At 36.8% G+C, this 25,698-nt stretch overlaps 1 protein-coding gene across 4 annotated transcripts; it reads left to right on the top strand.

The window, feature by feature from the left end:
- Positions 1-565: 565 nt before the first annotated feature.
- Positions 566-25,091, top strand: LOC104231825 (ATP-dependent DNA helicase homolog RECG, chloroplastic). Of its 4 annotated transcripts, XM_009784892.2 has the most exons (18): positions 566-812; positions 1,673-1,755; positions 1,842-1,977; positions 2,500-2,749; positions 2,858-3,027; positions 3,106-3,218; positions 4,626-4,881; positions 5,531-5,694; positions 8,260-8,341; positions 10,550-10,639; positions 11,279-11,512; positions 15,170-15,241; positions 15,475-15,627; positions 17,503-17,646; positions 18,607-18,765; positions 19,450-19,533; positions 19,905-20,477; positions 24,679-25,091. In XM_009784892.2, the coding sequence occupies exons 1-18, from the start codon at positions 771-773 to the stop codon at positions 24,769-24,771; spliced, it is 2,898 nt and encodes a 965-aa protein (XP_009783194.1). In that variant the 5' UTR covers positions 566-770; the 3' UTR covers positions 24,772-25,091. The 4 variants fall into 4 exon arrangements, with proteins under 4 accessions (XP_009783194.1, XP_009783201.1, XP_009783191.1 ...); XM_009784899.2 differs by lacking the exon at positions 2,500-2,749 and having other exon boundaries at positions 2,794-3,027; XM_009784889.2 differs by having other exon boundaries at positions 2,500-3,027.
- The last annotated feature ends 607 nt before the right edge of the window (positions 25,092-25,698 follow it).

The raw sequence follows: 25,698 nt of genomic DNA, 5'->3' as shown, positions 1-25,698 counted from the left end.
TCATTGAAAACATATAGACGAGCCAATATACAAAATTTGAGGAAGATTGGAGGTGATTTGGACTAATTTGGTATCAAAATTCGTAGTTAAAATCGAGTTCAAAAAATTCTTATGCGACACATGTATCAAACTTCTATCACGCATGTATCTCACACGCAGGTATACATGGATATACATGTGATACACAGTGTGCTACGCCTATCATTTTTTCATGTTCATTTTCTACTTCGAATTTTCAATTCAAAGCACCTCAAAACTCTACCAAATCATCTCAAAACTGAGATTTAAGCTCCTTAAAGTATACTCAATTTATTCTAATAATACCCACTCAAAAGAAAGCAAAAATTTGACCTTTTTTGGCTACAAATAACTAATTGACTAATATTAGTAATATTTTATAAATTGACCAATTTTTGTAATAAGCTATTTATAAAACATAGTGGCTAATATTTTCCCTAAAAAATATACGAAGTGTTTCGGTCAGCAAAAATAAGTTCCGGTCAGCAAATGCGAAGTCGCGGTCAGCACATAAGTTGCAAATGCGTATACCTTCAACTATATCTCCTTTTCTGTGCTCAAGTCTCACTCCTTTCTATGGGTTTTACATATTTTCTTGAATTCTCACAGTTTTGGGGAAAAGAATTTCTCAAAATATATTCCTTTAAAGGGAAACTAGAGATTGCTCCAGCAGTTTAATCCTCTCGACACTTTAATTTTGGAGAGAATTTTGATGTCTATACTATTCAGTCTTCCTTCATTTGTTAAAGCACATGGCAGTCTCAACCTTGGCTGTGCAATCACGGACTACCATGGTACGCTTCTTCCATTTTTATTCCTTTCATTTGTAGCCGTATGATTTTATTCTTTCATTTTGTCAATTGGGCATATAACACAGCTGCTTAATTACACAGAAGTTAGGAGAGTTGGAAATTCCTTTTTTACTTTCTAGTAATTATTAGCAAAGCTGCTATATTGAATTCAACTGTGCCCCATTTTGTAACTTAAAAGATAAATTGCAAGCATACATCAACTTAATTGCTAAGGAGTAAGACTGTGTAAAGGGCAGCCCAGTGTGCACTAAGATCCCCATATGCGCGGGGGAGGTCCGAGTAAGTGTTGGACCACATTGGGTTTTATGTATGCAACCTTACCTTGCATTTATGTAAGAGGCACTTTTCGTGGCTTTAACCCGTGACCCCTTCGGTCCCGAACCCAGTAACTTTGGCTTAAACTCTATATTTGTCTTAGGAAATCTATTTAATATTTACACATTATTAATTTAGAATCCAGTAACTTAAAAGGGCTAAGACCCCGAACCCATAAGCTTCAAATCCTGGCTCTACCTCTGGCCTAGTCATGCTTCGGTAACTTAATTACTAAGAAGTAAGACTGAGTGTCCAACCTAATTCAATGCTATTTAACCAAGTTAGTGTTCTAGGGGGGAGGGGGACATCTTAATGAATGAGTATGAAAACTAACCTGGTTGCTCATATAGAGATTTGAGAACTTTAGTTGTTTCCAGGAATGCTAAGTGAAGTGATTGTGCAGTAGCATAGCTCAAGACATAGGCATCTTTTATTTTACTTTTTTCCTTATGTGGAACATGTCAATTGTACAAGCTTTTCTGGTCACCTGCTCCACTCCTTGTGATATTCTGTTTTACCTGTTCCAGTGTTCAAGTGATAAGTGCTTGAGAAGTGCATTAATATTTGAAGCTCAGAGAGGTTATAGGAACCTTGTGAGCAAAGATATGAGGTACTGACATTGGTGGTTTTATCGTTATATAAATTCTTCCGATTTGTGACTTGAATACTATGTTTAACCCCTCTAATGCCATGCAGGTTGAACAATTTTCTTTCTTCCAAGATGTCAACTGTATTTTCTAGGTCGAAGCATAAGCTTGCAGAAAAGTTGTTGAAGGAAGTAGATGTTTATGGCCGTGCTAGTGTCAGGGATAGGTCTAAGTTGCTAAATAAGGTTACATATTGCTTATCAAACTCAGCTAGCATCACCAACATGTATCTTGTTGCTTCAGTGAATCTGTCTAAAATCTTACTGAATGGGAAATATGTATTATATTTTTTTAGTTTCTCCCCCAGCCTCCTCCTCAAGATGGTTTCTTATCCTTCTCTCTCCTTTTCTGTTTGTTGATTAATGTTTGTGCTATCTGGCAAATGATTGAATGTGGCTCAAGCTTGCAGTAAAGAGGAAACAGTTAAGACTTTATTAAAAGAAAACAATCAGTAAAATGAGAAACAAGTGTAGAAGAACTTGAAATATAAGTCTCATGTTTGATCATCTGTCATCATAATGTATCTTAAGACTTGAACCAAGCATAGTGTTGGTTTGAACATAAAACTTATACCTTTAACGATAAAATATTCCTTCAATGGGATGAGAAGATGTTCTCCAATTTGTTAAATATTCTAATTGTTTCTTATGCATCTTCCTTTCCCAGAAAGTTCCCATCAATGAGTGAGTTATTTCAATTTCTCCTAGGTTTCTGTGGTGATGGGTTATGATGGTTTGGATGACCTAATTGACGATAAAGGAGCTGAAAACCAATCTGATCTTCATCCTGATGGGGGAGCAGATGATTTTGATATCTCCTTAATGTGTAAACAGTTCTCGTCAATCACTTTGGGTTCTTCTCCACCTATAGAATTATATGATGGGGCACCATCCAACCATGGAGACAGTGGGCTTTGGGCCACTAAAATTTGTAAAGAGTTTCTCTCTAGCTCTGCGGGTAAACAATTGATCAGTCCTGATTCCCTGTTTGAAACATGGCAGATTTTGTATTCGGGGGCTGCTGATATGGTTTCCAGCACTTATATTCCTGATACTTTGGAAACAGAAACAAGACAAGACTTGCAGTTCAATGTGGATAAACCTTCTACCGTGCCTCAACATGGGGTCAAACAGAATGATGGATTGGTTGAAGTAATGCTCGATCAATCTATTAGCTTTATTCCTGGGCTCAGCAAACGGAACTCTCGTCAGCTGGAAAACTGTGGCTTTCACACAGTGAGACTTGGAACTATTTATACTACTATCATTTGCTCGCAAACTCACAACTCTAATAATCATCTGGTATATGTGTAGTTGCGCAAATTGCTGCAGCATTTTCCTCGGACATATGCTGATCTGCAAAATGCACAGATTGGAATTGAGGATGGGCAATACTTGATTTTTGTTGGAAAAATCTTATCCTCGAGGTGAATTACCTTTTCAGAAGTTCTTACCTTAGCTTTTATGATTTGCAAGAGGACTAATGCTTTGTTATTGATTCTAATAAGTTATGAATGTAAGATTATTTCAATTTCTTTTTGGAATGTGGAATAGTTAGCACCATTATTTTGGATTGAGAAATCTGTTTTCAGCTTAGAAACTTGGGTATAATGAGCCTTCCCCGCTGCTCTTCTCCACTTAAATACCGGATCTGTTTCAATAGACACACTTTGGACTAGTAGTGTGTGCCTACCACATATACCCTACTACACTTCCTTTGCTGTTGAACTAAAAGCCTTGGAGGCTGGTTAGCACTATCCAAAAGCCATGGAGGTTGGTTAGCTCTATCATTTATATGCCATGATCATGGATCTCCAATGAATATCCGGCACTCATTCAACTTTTTGCTAATTTATTTCTTTAGATTTTGTAAGAAGAAACAGAGTGGATGACTCTTTTGCTTACTCAGAGGAAAAAAGAAAAGAAATAATAGTGGATATACGAATATGATGTGCATTGTTTCCATTTTCCAGTATACCATGGATTATTTTATGGAAAGTGGTTCGTAATGTCGCGCCTTACCTTTTTATTCATTTTGATGCTGGGAGAGTAAAAGTGGGAATTGCTAAACTTTTCACTGCACGAATGATGAGGTACTATGTTCTAGGTAGGTGGATATCAATTTTGCCATAACTGAAAGAAATAAATCTAAGCATCCTACTGTAGATGAAAATTTCTTTTGGGGAGACAATCTTCAGTCAGTTCATCATAAGTGGTTTCCGTATATCGTTTGGCAGGATGTAACTTTCTAGTTTTATTTTTTCTTCTATTTTTCCTTTTAAAACTAACTACGACCTATTTGCTGTTTCCAATATGTGCTTATTGAATAAATATCAAGTTTTCTTGGAATTTGTTGTTCCCATATTTTGACTGAAGTACAATTATATAGTACCTGATGAAACAGTGATATGGTTTAGCAAACAGCTCCTAATGTATAAGTTAGATTTTTTTTGCTTTCATTGGTGTATATGCTTTCAAAACAGTGTAAATATTCTAATGCTTCTTACGTCAAATTGCATGTCATTCATCTTTTGGTTTTTATGCTTCTGTTACTATTACAGTTTCTACTGGAGCTACTAAATAATTCTCTTTTTTTTGTTACTATTACGGTTTTTATTTTCGTCTTTCTGAGTCGAGGGTCTATCGGAAACAGCCTCTCTGCACCTATCGGGGCAGGGGTAAGGTCAACGTACACATTACCCTCCCCAGACCCCACTATGTGGGATTTTACTGGGTAGTTGTTGTTGTTGTTGTTGTTGTTGCTTCTTACGTCAAATATACAAAACAATCTTCGTTAAGTTGAGTAAATTTTCTTTTCGTATTTTTCCATGCAGGGGAGTAAGAGCTAGTTATTCTTTGTCATTCCTTGAGGTGGTTGTCGCTTGTGATGTTGTAGATAGTGAATCACCATCCACTTCTAGGGATGACGGTGCTGCTTTAGAGAGTGATAAAGCTGATAGTGGAAGGAAGAAAACAGTATTTTTACACTTGAAAAAGTTTTTTCGAGGCACTCGTTTCACATATCTACCTTTTCTCAAGAGCCTAGAGGAGAAGCAAAAGGTGGGAGACATTGTATGTGTCAGTGGTAAGGTGAGTTGATCAATCTTTAATCTATCATTGGAATAATTTGATGTATCTCGGTGTTTTCTTCTAGCAATTTTAACTTTTATGCTAACAATAACAAATTTTTACTACTCATTGTACAAGTGATATCTTGGGCTAAACTGAAGCTGTTATGGTCTATTACATGATCCGGAAACAATTGGTTATTTTCTTAGTTATATATGTTTTTTCAGTTCCTAAAATTTCCCAAACTTAATGATGTGTTTATTAAGCCGTGTGCGATTTGATGAACTTTGTCATGGGAAACTCCTTAGTCCTTGTTATGGTCGCAACATGAATCTCAAATGTCAAATAGCAGCTTTCGACATTCAGCCATTCGTTTTCAATACAAGTAGAAGTCAATAGGGGCAGAGTTTTTAGATTTCTTAGTTTTCTACTCCTTGTTAATAATGAGACAAATGATAGATTCACTATTCCTTTTCAGTGTTTCAGTCTTTTTAGTGGATGAGCACATGGGGATCTATAAGGGTTGCACATAATTGTATGCCGTTATGTGGAGCAATCGATGGTTTATTGTTTTTATGAAAACATGGAAGTTGTTATCATTTTGGCACTGCATGTTATTTTGTTTTTCTAATTTCTCACATACTGTAATCTCTATGTTACTCTATGAAAGGTGCGGATCATGCGGTCGAAAAATCATTACGAGATGAGGGAATACAATATGGATGTGCTACAAGATGAAAATGATCCATCATTCTGTGCACAAGGGAGGCCGTATCCTATATATCCTTCAAAAGGAGGTTTAAGCCCTAACTTCCTTAGGGATGTGATTTCAAGGTCAGATCTCTAATGCTGCTTTCTAGTAGTATGTGCAAAGTGGAATCTTTAAGAAGCCATTTCTTGCCATATTGTTATGAGAAGCTTATTGTTTACATTCTCACTTTTTTAGTTTCTTAATATTCAGATATATGTTTATTTTGTTCTACTTTTACATGTATTTATGCTGTATATTACCAGTAAGGCATTGTCTAAATAAGGACAACTACTTTTTTTAAGGTAATTGATATACGTTCTTTGAACTTGCTTTAGTTTTTTTAAATTGCTCAAGAAGCACACAACTTCGTATCAAATTACTCTAAGATTTTCATAGGCTGCATGACATAACAGGAAGAAATGCATATGCATGTTTTTTTATGATTCATTAACCTACCTTAGTTGTTTGAAACTGTACAAGCATTTCATCTTAATAAAAGAACTCTAAACTTTTCATAGGCTGCATGAACAAGAGGGTTAAAGACAAGCTTGCTCTTGTCACGAGATGTTATGAATTAGTGGTCAATTTGATAATGGAATCAATGGACAACCTTAGAGAACATAAACTAAGGCTTGGAAAAGAGACAAGATCTCATTGTTGTACTAATATCTTATTAAGGTCAGGTAAATTTTTTAGGAATCTTACTAAGTGTAGTAAAATGATGATTCCTAGTCATTGTTCCACAACAACAACAACAAACCCAGTAGTTTCCCACAAGTGGGGTTTGGGGAGGGTAAGATGTACGCAACTTTACCCTTACTAGTCATTATTCCACCAAGTAATAAATTAGAAGGAAATATCCAAGGAAGAACCTAAAATACCTAGGAAAGTGTCAAGACCCAGAAATAGAGGGGCGTGACTGACACCCGACGAACCTCATGCCTGTCGAGCGAACCCTTAGCCCCATCATGATAAAAAAAACTTAACCACAAAATGAAGATCTGGGCGTCTCTGTAACATCACATGCATGCAAGTTGGGGCACTAGGTGGACGTACCATCATGCAGCAATTTAAAACTAAAAAACATAAACAAGAAGTCAAAAGTGGCCCAAAGTCATCATTGTAACAAAACAATAAGCCCATGCAAGGGAACTACCCAAAGATGTATAATTGACCTACTCTTGGTAGCCCAGTAGCTATTCTGGAGTCCTTACAGAATTAAAGGATTCCTTCTTACCTTTTTTTTTGTACCTATTCAGTACTAGCTTGGTATTGAATGTTATGATCAAAAAAATTACATATTACCTATCAAGAAAGGGTAGGTGTGTGCTTAATGCTCATAACAGTGCCTTCTGTTAGTTGCTTGTTAAATAACAACAAGAACAAACCCAGTGGGATCCCACTAGTGGGGTCTAGGGAGGGTAGTGTATACGCAGACCTTACCTCTATCCTGGGAAAGTAGAGAGGCTGTTTCTGATAGACCCAACATAGTCGGTCTAACCACCACTCTGTATAACTTACCTTTAAGTCTCTGTGGCACATTCTTATCACACAAGACGTCGGATGCTAGCCTCAATTTCATCCACTATGCTCCGATACGATGTGTGGCATCCTCGTCAATCTCCTCATTCCCTTGGATAGCAAACCCCAAATACTTGAAACTTCCTCTCTTGGGGATGACTTGTGAATCAAGCCTCACATCCATGTTCACTTCCTCGATCTCGTCGCTGAACTTGCACTAAGTATACTGTCTTAGCCCTACTCGACTTAAAACCTTTAGACTGTAGAGTCTGTCTCTAAACTTCCAGCCTCTCGTTATCATCCGCGAATAACATAGACCATGGTACCTCCCCTTGAATATGGCTCGTCAATGCGTCCATCGCTAAGGCAAATAAGAATGGGCTAAGAGCTGAGCCCTGGTGCAACTCCATCACAACAGGAAAATATTCTGAGTCTCCTCCATAGTCCTCACTCGAGTTTTAACTCTATTGTACATGTCCTTAATCACTCTAATGTACACTACAAGAACATCTTTAGTCTCCAAATATCTCCATAGAACCTCTTTAGGGACTTTGTCGTATGCTTTCTCTAGGTCAATGAACGCCATGTGCAAATACTTCTGCCTCTCCCTATATTGTTCCACCAATCTCCTTACAAGATGAATGGCTTCTATATTCGAATGACCCGGCATGAATCCGAACTGGTTCTCGAGAATAGATACTGTCCTCATAACCCTCAGTTCAATCACTCTCTCCCAAACCTTCATAGTATGACTAAGCAGTTTGATACCCCTATAGTTATTGCAATTCTGGACATCACCTTTGTTCTTGTACAACGGAAAGAACCATTTCAAAATCACGAGGCTATATTAGAGCACTAGGCGAAAAGGACATCTTGAAGAATATTGTGAATTGAGATTTAGCATTACTACTTATTCCTCTGTTAAAAGCTCTAACTGAACTATCCTTAATGATGGAATGTAACTAAATAATGCCTCTAATACCACTATGCACTTGTACTCTGTGTGGTGATCTGACAACTTTCATTTTCTATTGAATGTTTGTTTATTGCTGTTTATAATTTTGATTTTAACTCTGTGTTACCATTCTTCTGAAACATTATATGCATTTCTTTTAATATTTAAATAGAACGTTAAAGGTGCTTCCATCCAATATCGATCCCATACCTGAAGATCTCGCTCATGATTTTGGACTCCTATGCCTTCGTGACGTAAGTTATTGCTCTCATATGCCTCCTCCTCAGATTTACGTCGTCTTCTCTAGTTTTATACTGCACCGTGTATATTGGAAAATGAAATGACGTGTATGGTGTTGAGTTTGTGCATCTTTTCTGCTGCAAAGAATTGCTTGCATCATTTCAATGGCCCTGTGACTAACAATGAAAATGAGATCTTTCAGGAATATACATTAAATGCTGAGTTTACACATCTTGTATTAGATCTATAGTAAAGAAGTGCCTCTGGTTCCAGAAGAAATGAAACAAAAAGATATCATGGAGTGAGGGTGGTAATTATATGATGACTACTGAGTGCTAGATGCTTTGGCATAACACATCATGAGTTGTCCCGTAATAAATCCAGTTGTTGCTAATGCCTTCTTTCATAACCAGTCCTCCGATAGAAGAGATTAGAGACCACTTGAAGAATCTGGTCAGAAATCCAGTTACTGCAATAGTGACCTTATGAAAGAAGGCGTCAGCGACAATTGGTTCAAATTTATTTCGCTGTTTCCTTTTCTTCTTTTTGTTTCTCAATCCTCTTCCCTCCAATTTTACAGACCTCCTCTATGAAACTATTAATTTCTAATTGCTTTGTGTAATGCAATAAGATTTACATTTAGTACTTTGTTGTGCTGCTGGTGGTCGAACTGATTGTTTAGTGAATAAGTACCCGTCAAAGATGTTATTCAAAACTTCAATTATTGGGTTATTGATTGACTTTTCTTGGTATATCTTTGTAAATCTTCTATGTGGAGGCACTTAAGGAGGTGTTTATCCTGTAATTCACTCTCCATAACTCAGGATTTGTTATAGATTGCGTGGTGATCTTTGACAAAAAATGTTGATGGGGAGGTATTGAAAGGGAGAAAGTGAAGAGTACATGTCACGCTTTGTGGCATCTAACTGTTGATTGTGCATAAATGTCTTTTAGTTCTTCGGACTTTTTGTCTTCTGTTAGAATAGTCCCATATCGGCCATGGAGGGATGGGTAGGTCTCTTTATATGGTTTCGGGCAATCCAAACCACATGAGCTAGCTTTTGGAGTTTTGTTAGACCCAAGATCCATTTTTCCGCATCTTCAAATAAGCCCCTTATCTTTCCACTAACAAAACGAGGGTCTTTCGGAAACAGCCTCTCTACCCCTTTGGGGTAGGGGTAAGGTCTGCGTACATACTACCCTCCCCAGACCCCACTTGTGGGATTTTCCTGGGTTGTTGTTGTTGTTGTTAACAAAATCCCTTGAAGTATAATTGTTTTTCATAAATGACCCTCCATACTAGCTTAAAAACTAGTAATACTATTGTTATCAAATTAGGCTAGTGAAGCCTTCACGTGTCCAACATCACATTCCCCCTTTCCTTTATCTCTTTTGTTGTCTGGTTGTCCTATTTTCTGTTTCTGCAAAGATGCAACATGTTGCGTGACATTCTTTTGAGTGAAACAATGATAAATCTGAGGAGGATCTGGAAAAAAAGAACACGGGTGTTCCTGTTATTTTCTGTACAACTGAATTTCCACTGACTAATGAACTGTCAAGTAGCTGATGAAGTTATGAAGTATCTACTATTTTTACTTAATGACACCTAAAGATCTCACTCTCATATCTTAGTTTGTTATATTTCTTGCGACCTGCATTTCCTCTCCCATTGATGATGGATATTCTTATTCATGGTTGAGTATTTTGCACACCTAAATCATCGTCCCATACTTGCAGTGTTAGAAAACTACGGCTGAGACTTTCTTCTTTTGCTTTTCTATTGACTTACAAAATTCAGAATTTAGCTCACTCTTCTTCACAGTGTCTATGGATCTATCTGGCATATTCTCCATCCCCCCCCCCCCCCCCCCCACTCTCCTAATAGTAATTTGGAGATTCTCCAGTTCCCTTTCTCTGATGTTTTTATCATGTGGGAGAATAATAAGCAGACGCCGAAGATCTTTTTGTTGGGCCCGATTCATTTCTTAGGCCAAGCACATGAAATATATTTTGTTAATGGGTGACGGTGGACTCAGACCTACAACTTTTGTTTGCTCTGGTATTATGTTGACCTGTGTGAACGACCTTATTCGGGAGCTTAATCATAGAGGAGACACTTTTATTAATTTTTTTTATGTCAATGACAGGCCTTTTTACTCCCAGTTTGCATCTTTGTTGAGACTGATTTTTTCTTTTTCCTCTTGTGGCTTTACGATAAGCAGGCATATGCAGGAATTCACCAGCCAAAAAGTTTAAAAGAGGCTGAGTTAGCTCGCAAAAGGCTTGTATTTGATGAATTCTTTTATCTTCAGGTAATCATAGTTTTGGATCTAACAGGAGTTAATAGTTTCTTAGTTGTTGAATTTCTTGCTTTCTTTCCCTTTTTTCAAATTCTACATAATTATTTTTGTTTTCTTGTGAATTGGATTTTAAGCTGCACTGGGTTTTTCTTTACCTCTTTTGTTTTTTCCTTTTTACATGGATTCTCTAATTATATGCATGTGATGCTGGAACAATTACGCTCTTCTTTTGAGAAGCATCGTTCTTGGGCCTTTAGGTTTTAACCCTCTTCTCCAAAATCATACCTTGCAAGTTGCAAAGCTCCAAGACATTCTAGTTCTTCATTTGTTGGTTTTTTGGGATATCATGCTGTTTTAAGTTTCTAAAAACAAATGCTTTTGTTTTCTGGACCATCCTTGCACCGACTGCTTCAGTGGGACTTGTTGATCTACAGTGGAATTCGACGAGGATGAGCTTGAACATATATTTTGACTATAACAGAAGTGACCTTTTGACAGTCAATTAGCTGCTGAGAATTTAATCACATGAAATAGAGGCACAATAACAGACTTTCAGATTTTGACCCATAATTAAGAGACATGGATGCTTGTCAATGATCCGTGAGGCTTGAGATGCTTTTAATATCACTCACTATTTTCGTTGTCTTTCAGCTGGGGCGGTTATTCCAAATGCTTGAAGGTCTTGGCACAGAACTAGAGAAAGATGGATTGCTGGATAAGTATCGGAAATCTGAATTCAATTTGATCGATATAGATGGATGGTCCATGCTGACTAAGAAATTTCTGAAGGCCCTTCCATATTCTCTTACATCCAGTCAATTGCGAGCTGCTTCAGAAATTATTTGGGATCTAAAGCAACCAGTCCCAATGAATCGCCTACTACAGGTAGTGGGATCTATTTTAATGTTTACTTGCAAGTTGTTTTTGGGGCGGGGGTAGGGGGAATTGTCTTTGGTATTTGTCCATTTCTTCTAACATCACACTTTTCATTCGTATTGCAATCCATTGGCTTTTATTAGTAGTTTGATTATAAATTTCTCAGGATGTTGTAATCTGGTGGCTCCTTACTGTAGGAGTCTTCAATCTTAATCTGCATATTCCATTTCTTTTGTTTCTGTCATTGCCTCCGTGAATACTCTTTTGGAAGTAATGTTGTTTGCTTGCATTAAATTGGGAATCAAAACTTTTAGTTGAAGGCAGTCCTATGCTATTATATGATATTGATACACACACACAAAAACATATACATTATGTACATACACAAATATGCTTAACAAGCATATATACATACGTATGTGTATATGTATGCTACAATGTGTATCTGTGTGTGTGTAATGATTCTTGTAGGCTCTTTTATCCATGAGTTTAAGATTCTAAATTAGTTTCTCCCATCTTCCTACTACAGAAGCTATCCACCTTATCAGGTGGTTGGTGTTGTGGTTGGTGGTTGGTGGAACAGTACAGGGATAGGAAGAGGGATTTGCATATGGTGTTTATTGACCTAGAGAAGGAGTATGATAAGGTCCCTAGGGACGTCCGTTGAAGATGCTTGGAGGTGAAAGGTGTGCCAGTAGCTTATATTAGAGCGATAAAGGATATGTATGATGGAGCTATGACTCAGGTTAGGATTGTGGGAGGTGACTCAGAGCTTTTTCCGGTGGTTATGGGGTTACACCAAGGATCTGCGCTCAGCCCTTCTTATTTGCTCTGGCGATGGACGCACTGACACCATATTCAAGGAGAGGTGCCATGGTGTATGCTGTTCGCCGATGATATAGTTCTGATTGATGAGATGCGAGACAGCGTTAACGGGAGACTGGAGGTATAGAGGCAGGCCCTGGAGTCTAAAGGTTTCAAGTTGAGTAGGACTAAGACGGAATATTTGGAGTGTAAGTTCTGCGGTGTGATGGGGAAAGCGGACGTGGAAGTGAGGCTTGACTCACAAGTCATCCCCAAGAGAGAAAGTTTCAAGTACCTAGGGCCAATTATCTAGAGAGATGGGAGATCGACGGGGATGTTAGGCACCGTATTGGGGTGGGTGGATGAAATGGAGGTTAGCGTCTGGAGTCCTGTGCGACAAAAATGTGCCACCGAAACTTAAAGGTAAGTTCTATAAAGCGGTGGTTAGACCGGCCATGTTGTATGGGGCTGAGTGTTGGGCAGTCAAGAATTCACATATCTAGAAGATGAAAGTAGTAGAAATGAGGATGTAAAGATGGATGTGCGAGCACACTAGGATGAATAAGATTAGGAATGAATATATTCGGGAGAGGGTAGGCGTGGCCCCGTGGACGACAAGATGCGGGAAGCGTGACTTAGATGGTTCGGGCACGTGCGGAGGAGAGGCCTAGGTACCCCGGTTAGGAGGTGTGAGCGGTTGGCTTTGGCAGGTACGAGAAGAACTAGAGGGCGGCCTAAGAAGTATTGGAGCGAGGTGATCAGACAGGACATGGCGCGACTCCAAATTTCCGAGGACATGACTCTTGATAGAAATGTGTGGAAGTCGAGCTTTATGGTTGTAGGTTAAGGGGTAGTCGAGCGGTTTTCCTCTTTGTGTCGACTATTCTAATAGTGTTTTGTCTAGGACTGCTAACGGTTTATGTTGTGTTTCACACTTTTGCATAGTATTTGTGTTATTGCTTTTTCATTTATTTGTTGTCTCTCGTGTTGCTGATATTATTTTTTTGGTAAGGCTGCGTATGATAGACCCTTGTGGTCCGGCGCGGGAGTTTAGTGCACTGGGCTGTACTTTTGTTTTTTCTGTTGTTGTCATGGATCTATTGTCTCTGAGCCGAGGGTCTTCCGGAAACAGCCTTCCTACCCTGGAGGGCAGGGATAAGGTCTGCGTACACTCTACCCTCCCCAGACCCCACTAGTGATATTTTACTGGGTGGTTTTTGTTGTTGTTATATATTTAAAAAAAATTATTTTCAAGGGCTTATATTTTATAATTTTATACGCATTGATAGAGGATACACGCGCATCGCGCGTATCCTAAAACTAGTATCATTAAATGTATAAGGAATAAGTGTAGGTTAAGTTTTGGTATATTGTTAAAAAGAAATAACTTTTCTACCCATTACTAAAGAGTTATTCCTCTTAACTTCAAACTTCTTTCTTCTCAAAATTTTCAAGCGGTTTAAAAAGATATGAATGGAAAATTTGTCATCACAACTCTTCCACAATAAACCCAAATTAGCAATCCCCTATATTCTTCTTAAAAAAGGATAGAAGCATAGTGAGAAGAAATAGCATTACCTTGTAGATATAATGATGCTACGTGAATGAGCATGTAGAGTGTTAGAGAAGGAAAAGAAAAAAAAGAAACTGGAGAATGGATGGTGGCCTAAGACAAAAATGAAGAAAGAAGAAAAGGCCAAGCTGAGGGTTAAAAAGAGTTGCAGACTGAGCATTTTAATGCTAAGAGAAAATAAGAGCAAGAAGATACAAGGTATAAGACTTGTTGGGAAGTGAAAGGATAAGACTAGTTGTTTCAATAGGTAGCAAGCCACGTCTAATGAGATTTTTTTTCCCGTGTTAGATAATTATAGCAAGAAGTTAAGGAAAAGGAAAAAAACTACAGCAAGAAGTGCCTACTGCTTACTAGGCTTTTTTGGTACATAACATTATTTTGTCTCGCAATGACCTTGGTTGAAGTACTCAAGTACCTATAGGATTGTGTAAGATGAAGGAAAACCGTTAATATCTTTTTTCATTATCAATGTTTGTTACTTGATTCTTCTGCGATGAGTAAAAAAGAACTTTTTATGCTACACATTGTACTCCCAGGTAAAATTATGACTAAATATAGATGAAATTATTGGTATCTTTTTTCACTTTTGTTTCGGCTAAATAAAACTTGTGCAAATGCACCGGTCATTTGCTCGGGGTAAATATGATGGACATCTTCTTCTTCTTTTTTTTTTTTAATGACGGTGGTGTCCAGGCAAGCTTGCACGCACCTCGACTTTCTACCGGGTACCTACTACTTCCCACCAGCACAGGTACAGGGTGACTCTGCCCACAAAAGGCTTAGGCATATAGAAAGAAACCACCTAGTGTTTTTTGTCTCCTCTAAGATTTGATGGTGGATATTTTTTCTGCAGTTGTTCAAATTTGAGTGAGGATGTTGGGGTGGGGTAGAATTATCTGTACCAAGGCTTTTAATCATTTGTCTTTCTTCTGCAAAATTTATCTTATGCAGATGACATGTAAACCTTCCATTGAAGAAAGACACAATTGATTTTTAGCAGCAGGTTAACATGTCATCTGCATAAGTTAAATACAGCATTTTCCTAGAATTTGACTTTTTAAAATAAAATTCAAAAATGTTTTGACAATTCAAAATTTGTTGTGTGAGTTGGATATTTTACGTGCCTTCTCTCAATAAATGATTTTCTTTTAACTTCTTTTTTCTCAGATGTGGACTCAGAAATGATCATCTTGCTTCTAGAGTAGAATTACTCGGCTTTATTTTGGGAGACTAGAGAGGTTCTTTACTGATTTGATATGTGTGTGTTGCAAATTTGCACTCTTTTTCAGGGTGATGTTGGATGCGGGAAAACTGTGGTTGCATTTTTAGCATGTGTGGAGGTTATTGGTTTAGGTTACCAGGTTAGTCCACACCAATATTTCTTGCTGCATGAACATGTAATTTCTCTATGGCTATATTTTACTTTGTTTTATTAACTATATTATGATTGTTAATACAAGTATCACAAAAAAAATTTGGTTTGAATACATCCTTTATTTAAATACAAGCTTGGTGGCTTGGTCCCATAAACTCTTGCAACCTTCTGTATACCCTGTGCCACATGCAATAATGGCTAAGTTGTTCTCATCTTTAGGCAGCTTTTATGGTCCCAACCGAGTTGCTTGCTGTTCAGCATTATGAGCAACTTCAAAAGCTATTAGCAAACATGGAAGAGGAAGAATGCAAGCCATCAGTTGCTTTATTGACAGGTTCAACATCTACAAGGGAATCACGGTTGATTCGCCAGGTAAGAAATCTCTAGGCCGCACTTCATCTTTTCCTTGTTACATGATTCGTGCCATTGATGTGGGACATCTTAAGCAAAAGCTGCTTTGCTGACTTTGAAATTTAGGCTTCAAATTGGGAGAAAAGTTAGCAGTATTGCTTAAAAGGTTTGAAATAGAGAATTTCATGTGATTGTAGTCTAAACATTGCAGCACTTAAGTGTACTTAAAGGAGAAAGAAAACAAGAACGAAGACTTAAAGGGAAAAAAGGTTTCTGGCATTCACATGAGTTTCTCTATGAAACCCTATCAAAATTTAAAGCATAATTAGAGCCCGTTTGGACATAAGAAATTTTTTCCTTTTTCCCAAATTTTTTTCACCTTTTTATGAAATCAGCGTTTGTTCATAAAATTTCCAATTTTCACTTGAAGATGCATTTTGGAAATTTTCGAAAATTTGAAAAACTCCAAAAAGTTATTTTTCAAAATTTTCACTCAAATCACTCACAAAACCTCAAAACAACCCAAAATTATATTTATGTCCAAACACAACTCTAAATTTCAAATACCATTTTCACTTGAAAAAAATTATCACCTTTTTTGAAATTTTACAATTCTTATGTCCAAACGCCCACTTAATGTTAACAAACATGAAATATTAATTCTAAACTGTTATACTACTTTTTCATGAGTAAATTGTAACCTTCGATGGTTGATAACTACATATCTCGAACAACATCTTGCTAACAGACTTCTCAAAAAAGTCCTGCTAACAGTTGGCATAAGCTATTTTATGTTGCAGGCAATCTCATTTCCTTATTTATTATTGTTGAATTGCTTGAACCATCTCATCTCAAAATTTAAGTTGTTAGAGAGGAGATACTTTTATTTATCTTAGGTCTGTGACATTGTTCCATCACGTGCAAGCCTGATTCTTTTTCTTGAGTCAGGAGCCTACCGAAGATATTTTGTTGACCAGTGACAAGAGAGGCCCTAACTTAAGACCTTTTCTTGCACTCGCATAGTGTTAAGTTTATGTGAATCCCCTAGCTAAAAGTTTAAACTGTTAGAGATGAGACACTTATTTTATTTTATTTCGGTAAGCAACAGTTTTTCATCTCCTTTATCCATGTTCACCTCTTTCACCGATGAAACCAATAGTCACTTTAACTTCTAAGGAAGTGACATGATGACAATTTGATAACACCTAGGAGATGTAACTTATACTATCCCAAAATACTCGAATCTATTTTGATTGTGGAGATCACAAGCAAAATGTAGATAAATAGATAAAGTTGGATTGTAAAGGCACGGAAGGGTGTGTCCTCACGGTTGATGAATTTGGGATGAGAATCATGGAAGACTAGATTTCACACTTAGAGGGTAAAAAATGTGAAACTACTAAATGATTTTGTGTGTGCGCAATTATTGTTCTCAACTTTTATGTGGTGTATGGACATTGTTGGCTTTTTGTCCATATCATTAATTACCGAAGGAATATAGGTTAAGTAGGTCAAATCTTTTACCCCTTTGAATTCGAAACCCATTCTACATTATTCTATATGTTTATGGAACATTCTTTCATCAATAAATTTCAGGGTATTCTTTCGGCAATGAAGGACTAAACTGGAGAATTCTCCCTCTTAGTATCACAAATCACCTATAACTGGCATGTTTTTGTATTTTGTCAACTCCTTGACTTTTTAGATAGGAGTTCAAGGTATTTACAGGAGCTTATCTCTCTTTTTGTACTCAGCTGCATCCCTTGGATGCTTGTTATGAACGAAAATTAACTTTACCTGATCAAGAAATCACCTATAACTGGCGTGCTTTTTTTTGTATCAGTGGTGTTATGTATCTCCTTCCGGTTTATTTTATTGTTTGCCGTCTGTTGGCAGGGTCTCCAAACTGGAGATATCTCTTTGGTCATTGGGACTCACAGCTTAATCGCTGAAAAAGTGGAATTTTCAGCTTTACGCATTGCTGTTGTGGATGAGCAACATCGGTTTGGAGTTATCCAGAGAGGACGATTTAACAGCAAGGTAATGTGCTGATTGGTGATTGTGCTGCTAGAAGCTTCTGGGGATTGCACACTTTGCAATCACGTTGAAACCAAACAAGGAATAATAACAAATCATTTACTTGTTCGTCATCTGGCTGTTTTTATGTGTGAGTGTCAGGTTGCTAGTTCACTTTTTGCATGTAATGCAGTGGAGTTTGCTTTGTTGGGTCAATTTTGCTCTTCTTGTTTCTCTATCCGTTGACGAGATTTTGAAGGAAAGGAGAAATCCTTTGCACTAATGCAGAACATGATATTGTAGTATACTTAAATTTGTGGAGTACTGAAGATATATGCTGCTTAGATGATTGGTTGAATTTTATTGATGATAACCTGTTACTGATGAAAACTTACACGGCTTTTATGTGGGGCTGCCTGATTGTGACTTTGGTGAACTAATATGATATCATATACTTGTCAAAAACCTTTTTTCCACTAGCAAAGCCAAACTTTATAAAATACTGCCAAGCAACAGAAAACTGCTGCATTTATTTGTGACAGTTTTTCTTCAATGAGTAGGAATTGCCTTGCATCCTGGTTAAGTATGTCCTAACTTCGGTTATGTTGAAAAAGCTTTTTACTACAACTAACCAGATTTTTGAAGTTAAGCGTGCAGCTTCATGGTTCTTTTTTGTTTTTTGGGTGTAAATCTGTTGTGGTTAATATGATCAGTTCGCAGTTATGCTATAATGCATAAGCTCCAATCTGGTCAATGGTGATTTCTTTTATGTCAATAGACCATAACACTTGAATCTGAGATTGTCTTTAATTTCAAGGATCTGTAACAATCTCCATGCACCGTTGTCAATGCACTAATTTAAGTGGATGAAATCTCTATATAACAAGGAAAGGAAGCCTATAAACTCATGACTGTGGGGCACATGTTCGGTTTCACTTGGTGTCTTTCTTTCACCGGGAATTGATGAAGCCTGTGGTCTTGCAGTTGTATTACAACTCAATAAGTTCCAAGCTATCTTCGAGTATCTCGGATGAATCCTCCCAGGACAATGTAATTATGGCTCCACATGTTCTAGCTATGTCAGCCACTCCAATCCCAAGGTCATTGGCTCTGGCTTTGTATGGAGACATGTCTTTGACACAGGTATGTTAAGAGTTTGTATACTTTGTTATATTGATATGCTACCGCCAGTTTACTGAGATCATTTTAGATTATTAATGCATGCCTTTTAGTATTGAGACTGGAGTAAAGTACTTTCAAGTTTTTTTTTGCCCAAAGCCTATCTCCATATATTCAATTGACTTTCAAATTCTCATTTTTTACTCACTTATATACTTTAGGGAGTTACTTAAAGTAAGTGTCTAAGGAAAGGACCCATTATCCACCAAGTTTCGAACCGAGCGCCAGCGGCGCTCGGGGATTTCTCGGTTATTAAAAAAAAGGTTCAGGGTAAGGAATGTTGAGCAGAAAAGAAAAATGGGAACAACAGTGGTAATCTTGAGTTTTCCTAACTTTACTTCTTTATTTTTCTATTTTATTTGCAATACTCTTTCATAAATTACGTTGCATGCAAAGTTATGATAAGTCTATATTTGAGCTTCTGGCAAGTTATTCAACTGGTGGGATTACAAGATTTACTTAGACATATTGTCAAAAGTTTGGGCAATGAAGGCCTTTTGCTCTTTGAATTCTCTTTACCTGCTTTTCTTGATTTGTTGGGAATTCAACACTGACTTGGTTGCTATAAGTTTTAGTTTCTTGCTGTAACTTCAGAATAATCACCTTTTTCTATGTACCTTTTTTTTTTTGCTTTTTCTTTTAAAACAGATCACTGATTTGCCTCCTGGAAGAATTCCTGTTGAAACATTTTTGATTGAAGGAAATGAACCTGGATTTGAGAAGGTCTATCAGGTCGTATCTTTTCTTTTCCTTTGATCTCAGGCACAATTATACTTTGTATTTTGAAGTTTGGCATAGTGACATATACAGCTCTCTGTTCCATCTTGACATAATAATCAGCTTTTTGCTGTGTGTAATCATTAATCTAGAGAAATGAGACTTTTGAAGTCCAAAATGTTATTATTGTTACTTTACTAAATAAGAACACAGTCAATTTGTACTTGTCATTCACAAGCTTCCTTTAAAGCCTTCTTTTGCTGTAACTGTGTAGTATCTTCTAAGAGAGCTAGTCCTACACCTCTTGCATTCTGCTCTTTCATTTATAGGATCTTGCTTTCGACATATTTTTTTTCTAAATTTCTGCAGCACTCTTTGTGGTACAGATGATGCTTGATGAGTTAGAAGCAGGCGGTAAAATATATCTTGTCTATCCAGTGATTGAACAATCTGAGCAATTGCCTCAGCTTCGTGCAGCTTCTGCTGATCTTGAGACCATATCTCAAAAGTTTTCAGGGTACAAGTGTGGTCTCTTACATGGAAAAATGAAGAGTGATGATAAAAGTGAAGCATTAGGCCTGTTTAGATCTGGAGAAACCAATATCTTGCTCTCAACGCAAGTTATTGAGATTGGTGTTGACATTCCAGATGCATCTATGATGGTTGTTATGAATGCTGAGAGATTTGGAATTGCTCAACTGCATCAACTTAGAGGACGAGTTGGACGTGGAGGAAGGAATTCCAAGTGTATATTGGTGGCGTCGACCGACAGCAGCCTAAGTCGCTTGAAGGTGCTTGAGGAATCATCTGATGGTTTTTACCTTGCAAACATGGATCTTGTAATGCGAGGACCTGGAGACTTACTTGGGAGGAAGCAGTCAGGACATCTTCCAGAGTTTCCTATTGCTCGGTTAGATATAGATGGAAATATCATACAAGAGGCACATCTTGCTGCTCTGGTGAGTATCAATTCCTGCAGATGACTTCAATATCTAATTCATAAGTTTCTGGATCTTTATGGGTAATTCAGGTTGGATAAGTTTAAGCATTTTTTTACGCGTAAGATATCTTTTTTTCTTTTAATCAGCTTGGTGTTAGTACTGAGGACATGGACAGTCATTAAAATACAAAATTTTAGAAATTATAGGGACACGGCGTGAGCTGGATATGAAATCACATTCTATGACATGATGTGAGTTGACTCAAAATCATATTCTCTGTATGCAAGAAGCATTAGTTATAGCCAAAAGTAAAAGAAAGAAAAATATAGCAAAATATGATATCTGATAAACAAGCAAAACATACTAGAACAACCAGGGGCGGACCCAATATACTGCGTATACATGTAATTATCATTTGAAATAGAAACAATACGTTTATTTAAATAATAATGAATCCGCTTGTCACAACACACTTTTGTGGCGTAGTGGTCAAGCGGGTTCAAATGCTCTAGATGGTTTCAGCGTTCGAGTCTACATAGCAACACTCACTCTTTAGTTTTTGACAATTATTAGGTATGTTTGTATGGCTGCGCTACCCTTATTAAGTCCACTTTAGAGCCTTGACACTTTATTCAGAGTGGGTTCTTTTCTCTTCTATAATTTTCAGTGAAACGTGCAAGTCAATTTAAAAAACTTGCTCAACTGCTAAAGCTAAAAACATCAACTTTAAATTGGTGACTTTATTTTGTTGTCACGAATAAAAAAAGAAAAAATATAGTTGAGCAAATCTCGCTTGTTATATTGGTGTCGTGTTTAATGAACCCGATTGTGCAAATCCTGGGTCCGCCATTGAGAACAACTAAGGAGAAAAGTAGCTACAAAGGAAAAGGATGATAATTGATAAGTACAGCAAATCTAGAGGGCAGTAAAGTTGGAATCAAGGTCTTTTTCTTCTTTTACCTCGAATAGCGATTAAATAAAAGAAGACATGCATGCCCCAAAAATAAAGAAAAAGAAGGAAAACTGAAAATAGTGCCCAACACGTATCTGACACAGAGGCGGATGCAGCCTTATAGCTTGGGTTTCATATGAATCCAATCCTTTCGACGGAGTATAAGTTTATGTGTAAAAGTTCACTAATATTGCGACAAATAGTCGGTTTGAACTCATAGTTTTAGAAACATAATAGGTTTAATGCTAGGAACATAAAGCTTGAATCAAATAGAGTACAAATCCTGGATCTACCTCTAGTCTGACACTAGTACATAGCACTACCTTTTGCTCAGTGCTTCCTAGATCTCAAAAGCATGTCATATTCATGATACATCTTCAAATCTACTATCTGGTTCCATACTTTATGCAACATTGTTATATTTTGCTTTTTTATTCGTTTTTTAACCATGTACTTTCTTCTCTAGATTACATGTTATAAGGTATGATATGCCTATTAAAATTTCTAGCATTCTCCGATTATTGTGTCTGTTTTATCTTTTATTCTTCTATATCACTTTATTTTGCATGTGAGCAACAAATTAATCTGCATTCTGCATAATGTTTTGTCTCAACAACTTAGTATACCGTGATAATTTTCCACACAGTGAAATCATTTACTTAATCCTCAAACTGAATGGAGGAAGCATTTATGTATTTTTCTCAAAATTTGCAACATAGATTCTATAACATTTGAAAATTGTTGCCGGTGAGGTATCGAAATTTGTGTCTTCGTTTTTTATGAAAAAAATTAAATATTGGTTCCATAGTATCTACGATGGATCCAATAATGTTTATGTTGGATTGTTGTTCACATTGTATGTGATCAAGCCTAATTTTGGGAGAAATTTGAAGATCAAGAGATATTTAACTTGTTTCTACTTATGTAGCTTGGATCATCCAAAATGTCTCCGCGCCTGTGTCGGATCTTTCAGAACATTTTGGAGGATACTATATGGGTGCGGTTGCATTTTCTAAAAAATCTGAGTAACATAAATCACCACTAGTTATGATAATCCTAATTAATTCACTGAACTGTAAGAAAATATTGTTAGTTTGTATTTTGTAAAAGATTTCAGAAAGGATTTTTGAAGCCCGAAGTAGATGGTAGTTGACAAGGAGCTCTCCAGCAATTACATATAATGCGACCAAGGACTAGTATTAGGTAGACACGATTTAATACTGTGATGTTTGTACCTGAATTAAACGTGCTACCAACCCCAGTTATATTCCCCGTGCAAGTTCCCCGACAAACGGCTCAAGTGGCGATGACCTTTTTCGTTTCTACATGGTTATTTCCTATATCAATATATACAAATTTTCTGCTCATTTTATCTTGTTGGTGTTGTTTATGTATCCCATATTGGTTGAGAGAATATGTTGTTGTCTCCTTATATGGTCTGGGCCAATTCTTAACTTATGAGTTAACTTTAAGTTGAGTTAGGCCCCAGGTCCATTTCTTATGGGGATAATTCATACGTTGTACAACAACAACAAAAAACCCAGTGTAATCTCATAAATGGGGTATGGGAGGGTTATGTGTACGCAGACCTTACTCCTACCTTATAAAGATAGAGAGGTTGTTTCCGATAAACCCTCGGCTCAAGGAACAGTAGAGATAAGATAAAGCAGCCAAGTAGTAAACAAAGGTGACAACAATGCATTATGGTGACGGGCGTGAATGACACAACAACAACAACAACAACAACAACAACCTACAACCCTAATCCTCGACCTCCACACCTTCCTATCTTGGGTCATATTCTCGGTAAGCTGAAGTAATGACATGTCTTGCCTAATAACCTCTCCCCAATACTTCTTAGGGCTTCCCCTTCCCCTCCGCAAACCCGCCATGGAAAACATTTAGACTCTTGTAATTGTATTATTAGGAGTAGAAATTACTTTTCTTTCCTTTCATGGATTACTTCTAAACGCTATTTAAATTCCAACATGTTTGAGGGAATAATCAAGCAATACATTCCCCAAATCTCTTTTTTCTTCACATTTTTCACATAGTATTAGAGTTAGACCTATCCCGATTCTTGGTTTACCTAATGTTGGGCCCCGTGTTATGTTGCCCACACTCCAAATGTCCAACCCCGAGTATAGGGGATTTTAAGTGTCTCACTTAAGCTGAGGGAATGTGGTGTTGTCTCTTTATATGGTTTTGAGCAATTTTCACCATGAACTTGCTTTGGTGGTTGAGGTAGAGCCAATGTCAAGCATTCTTCTTAGTAGGTGTCATTTAATATATAATAGTGAAAGGAAGAGACTTTTTTTATAGATTATGTAGAATTACTAATGTACAAAATATTTAAATATGGAACCAATTTTAAAAATAAAGTATATTTGAAAAATTATTGTAAGAGGAGCAAATGGAGATTATTTTTTTGTTGTTGAGAAAAACAATATCTTAAATATTAGTATTAATATATAAACTATCAACTGAATGCTCCGTCGAGAACATAGGAGGTTCTTTGATTCATACTGCACCCAAACTTGGACTCCTGTCCAATCCAAAATTATCATTTTCTTATCATTGTCTCTTTTTTCCCCTTCTCTAATCTACCTAGTTTCTTTTTTTATGACGAATTCTCTTCATGTACGTCTTTCAGTTCCTGGCGACTTAATTACAAACATACCCAAAAACTAAAAGTTAATTGGATTAAGGAGTTCCGGACTAAACTATTTTTGACTTGGAAAATGAAGTGTGACAAAGATGAGACTATATGGGATATATTATGTTTGCACTGCTTATTCGCCTAGTGGTTGCAAGTGAGATGGTTTCCTTCATGGACGTTAATTGTGTGATGGAAGTATCAGAGTTTCATGCTTTTCAGCTTATGGTAGAAGAGATGTATATTCCTAGTTAGATGCCTTGATTAGGCTATTGGTGGCGCTCGCTGGAGATGGTGAATTGGTAATTTGGTGGCTAATAGGTTTTGATGTTAAAAATAATTTGCTTTTCTTATTCTATTAAATTCGATACCCTTCTCTTCATTTACCCATTTCCCACCTGACTCCGGCTTTATCATATTATTATTGTGAAAAGGAAGTAAATGATTGTGAGCTGTGGGATTAAAAAGTTATGATGGATGTGCTACTTAATCAGAGCTTCTGGCCTTTAGTTCTATGTTGTTTACTTGACATCTCTGTATATTCTGTTGGTCCCCTCATTTTATCTTTTTCCTGCCAAACAAAACTAAGATATTCTTGATCATGCTTGCAGAAAATCTTGGGTGATTCTCTTGATCTGGAGAAATATCCAAACCTCAAGGCTGAACTTAGCATGAGGCAGCCGCTATGTCTTCTAGGCGATTAATTTCCAGCGCATGAACATCGTTCCAATTATGCAGGTCGCGTGTGCTCAACTGTAGATGTTGCATAGTCTTTGCCAATCCCTGTGCAAAACTAACATATGTATAAAATTTTCAAGAGCTTGATGCACATCAATTAAAAACTTCATTTTGTACATGTTGTAAAAGGGTTGTTTTTCATTGTATATCCAATTTTGTAAGACTCTTGTAAGCTGCTACAGCTATGTCTTCAGAAGTTCATTTCTGCTTCTTGATATGGAGGACTTATTTCACATGTACATAACAGGTTTCAATATGTCAGAGATGACCCTATCTTTATGCTTTGGCACTGAAGAAAATTGTAGTAGCAGTTACACCCCACATTTTAATTGTAGTAGCAGTTACACCTCACATTTTTTTAAATATTCTTATCCTACTTTGTTACCTATCATCAGAAAAATAAATTACTTAATTCAAAGCTAGAACTTTTTCTTTTTGGATTAATTTTATGAATGGTCATTCAACTGTCATTTTATTTACAAAAGTCACCAAATTCGTTTTTGTAACAAAAAAGTTGTTCAAACTTACTTAAGTATCACAAAAATCATTAAATTATTTCTTGTAATGAAGAAGTCACTCAACTTTGCATAAGTATCACAAAAAAAAAAAAAAACTAGGCTTGATGTTCCAAGATAATGGTATAATAAATGAACATGTTGCACATTATTAAACTAGGATGATTGAAATGGAGAAGTGATAGAGATTTTATGTAGCAGAAGGATATCTATGAAAGTAAAAGGTAAGTTTTGTCGAATAATTATATACATATAGGAGCGAAAGTTGGGCTACTAATACATATTCATAATATGAGTATCGCTGAGTTATGCTCGTTTAGATTGATGTGTGACCAATTAATATTATACAAGATTAGAGATGATCAAATTCGACATAAG

Source organism: Nicotiana sylvestris, chromosome 10 (assembly GCF_000393655.2).
Source record: "Nicotiana sylvestris chromosome 10, ASM39365v2, whole genome shotgun sequence".
Taxonomy (NCBI): domain Eukaryota; kingdom Viridiplantae; phylum Streptophyta; class Magnoliopsida; order Solanales; family Solanaceae; genus Nicotiana; species Nicotiana sylvestris.
This window is presented reverse-complemented; position numbering and strand designations above follow the sequence as displayed.

Bases quoted from the DNA above. Each gene is read 5' to 3' on its own strand.
- LOC104231825 (XM_009784889.2), top strand. From the start codon at position 771: ATGGCAGTCTCAACCTTGGCTGTGCAATCACGGACTACCATG. The intron at 1,756-1,841 runs GTACTGACATTG...AATGCCATGCAG, and splicing joins CTTGTGAGCAAAGATATGAG to GTTGAACAATTTTCTTTCTT. The intron at 20,478-24,678 runs GTGAGTATCAAT...TCATGCTTGCAG, and splicing joins AGGCACATCTTGCTGCTCTG to AAAATCTTGGGTGATTCTCT.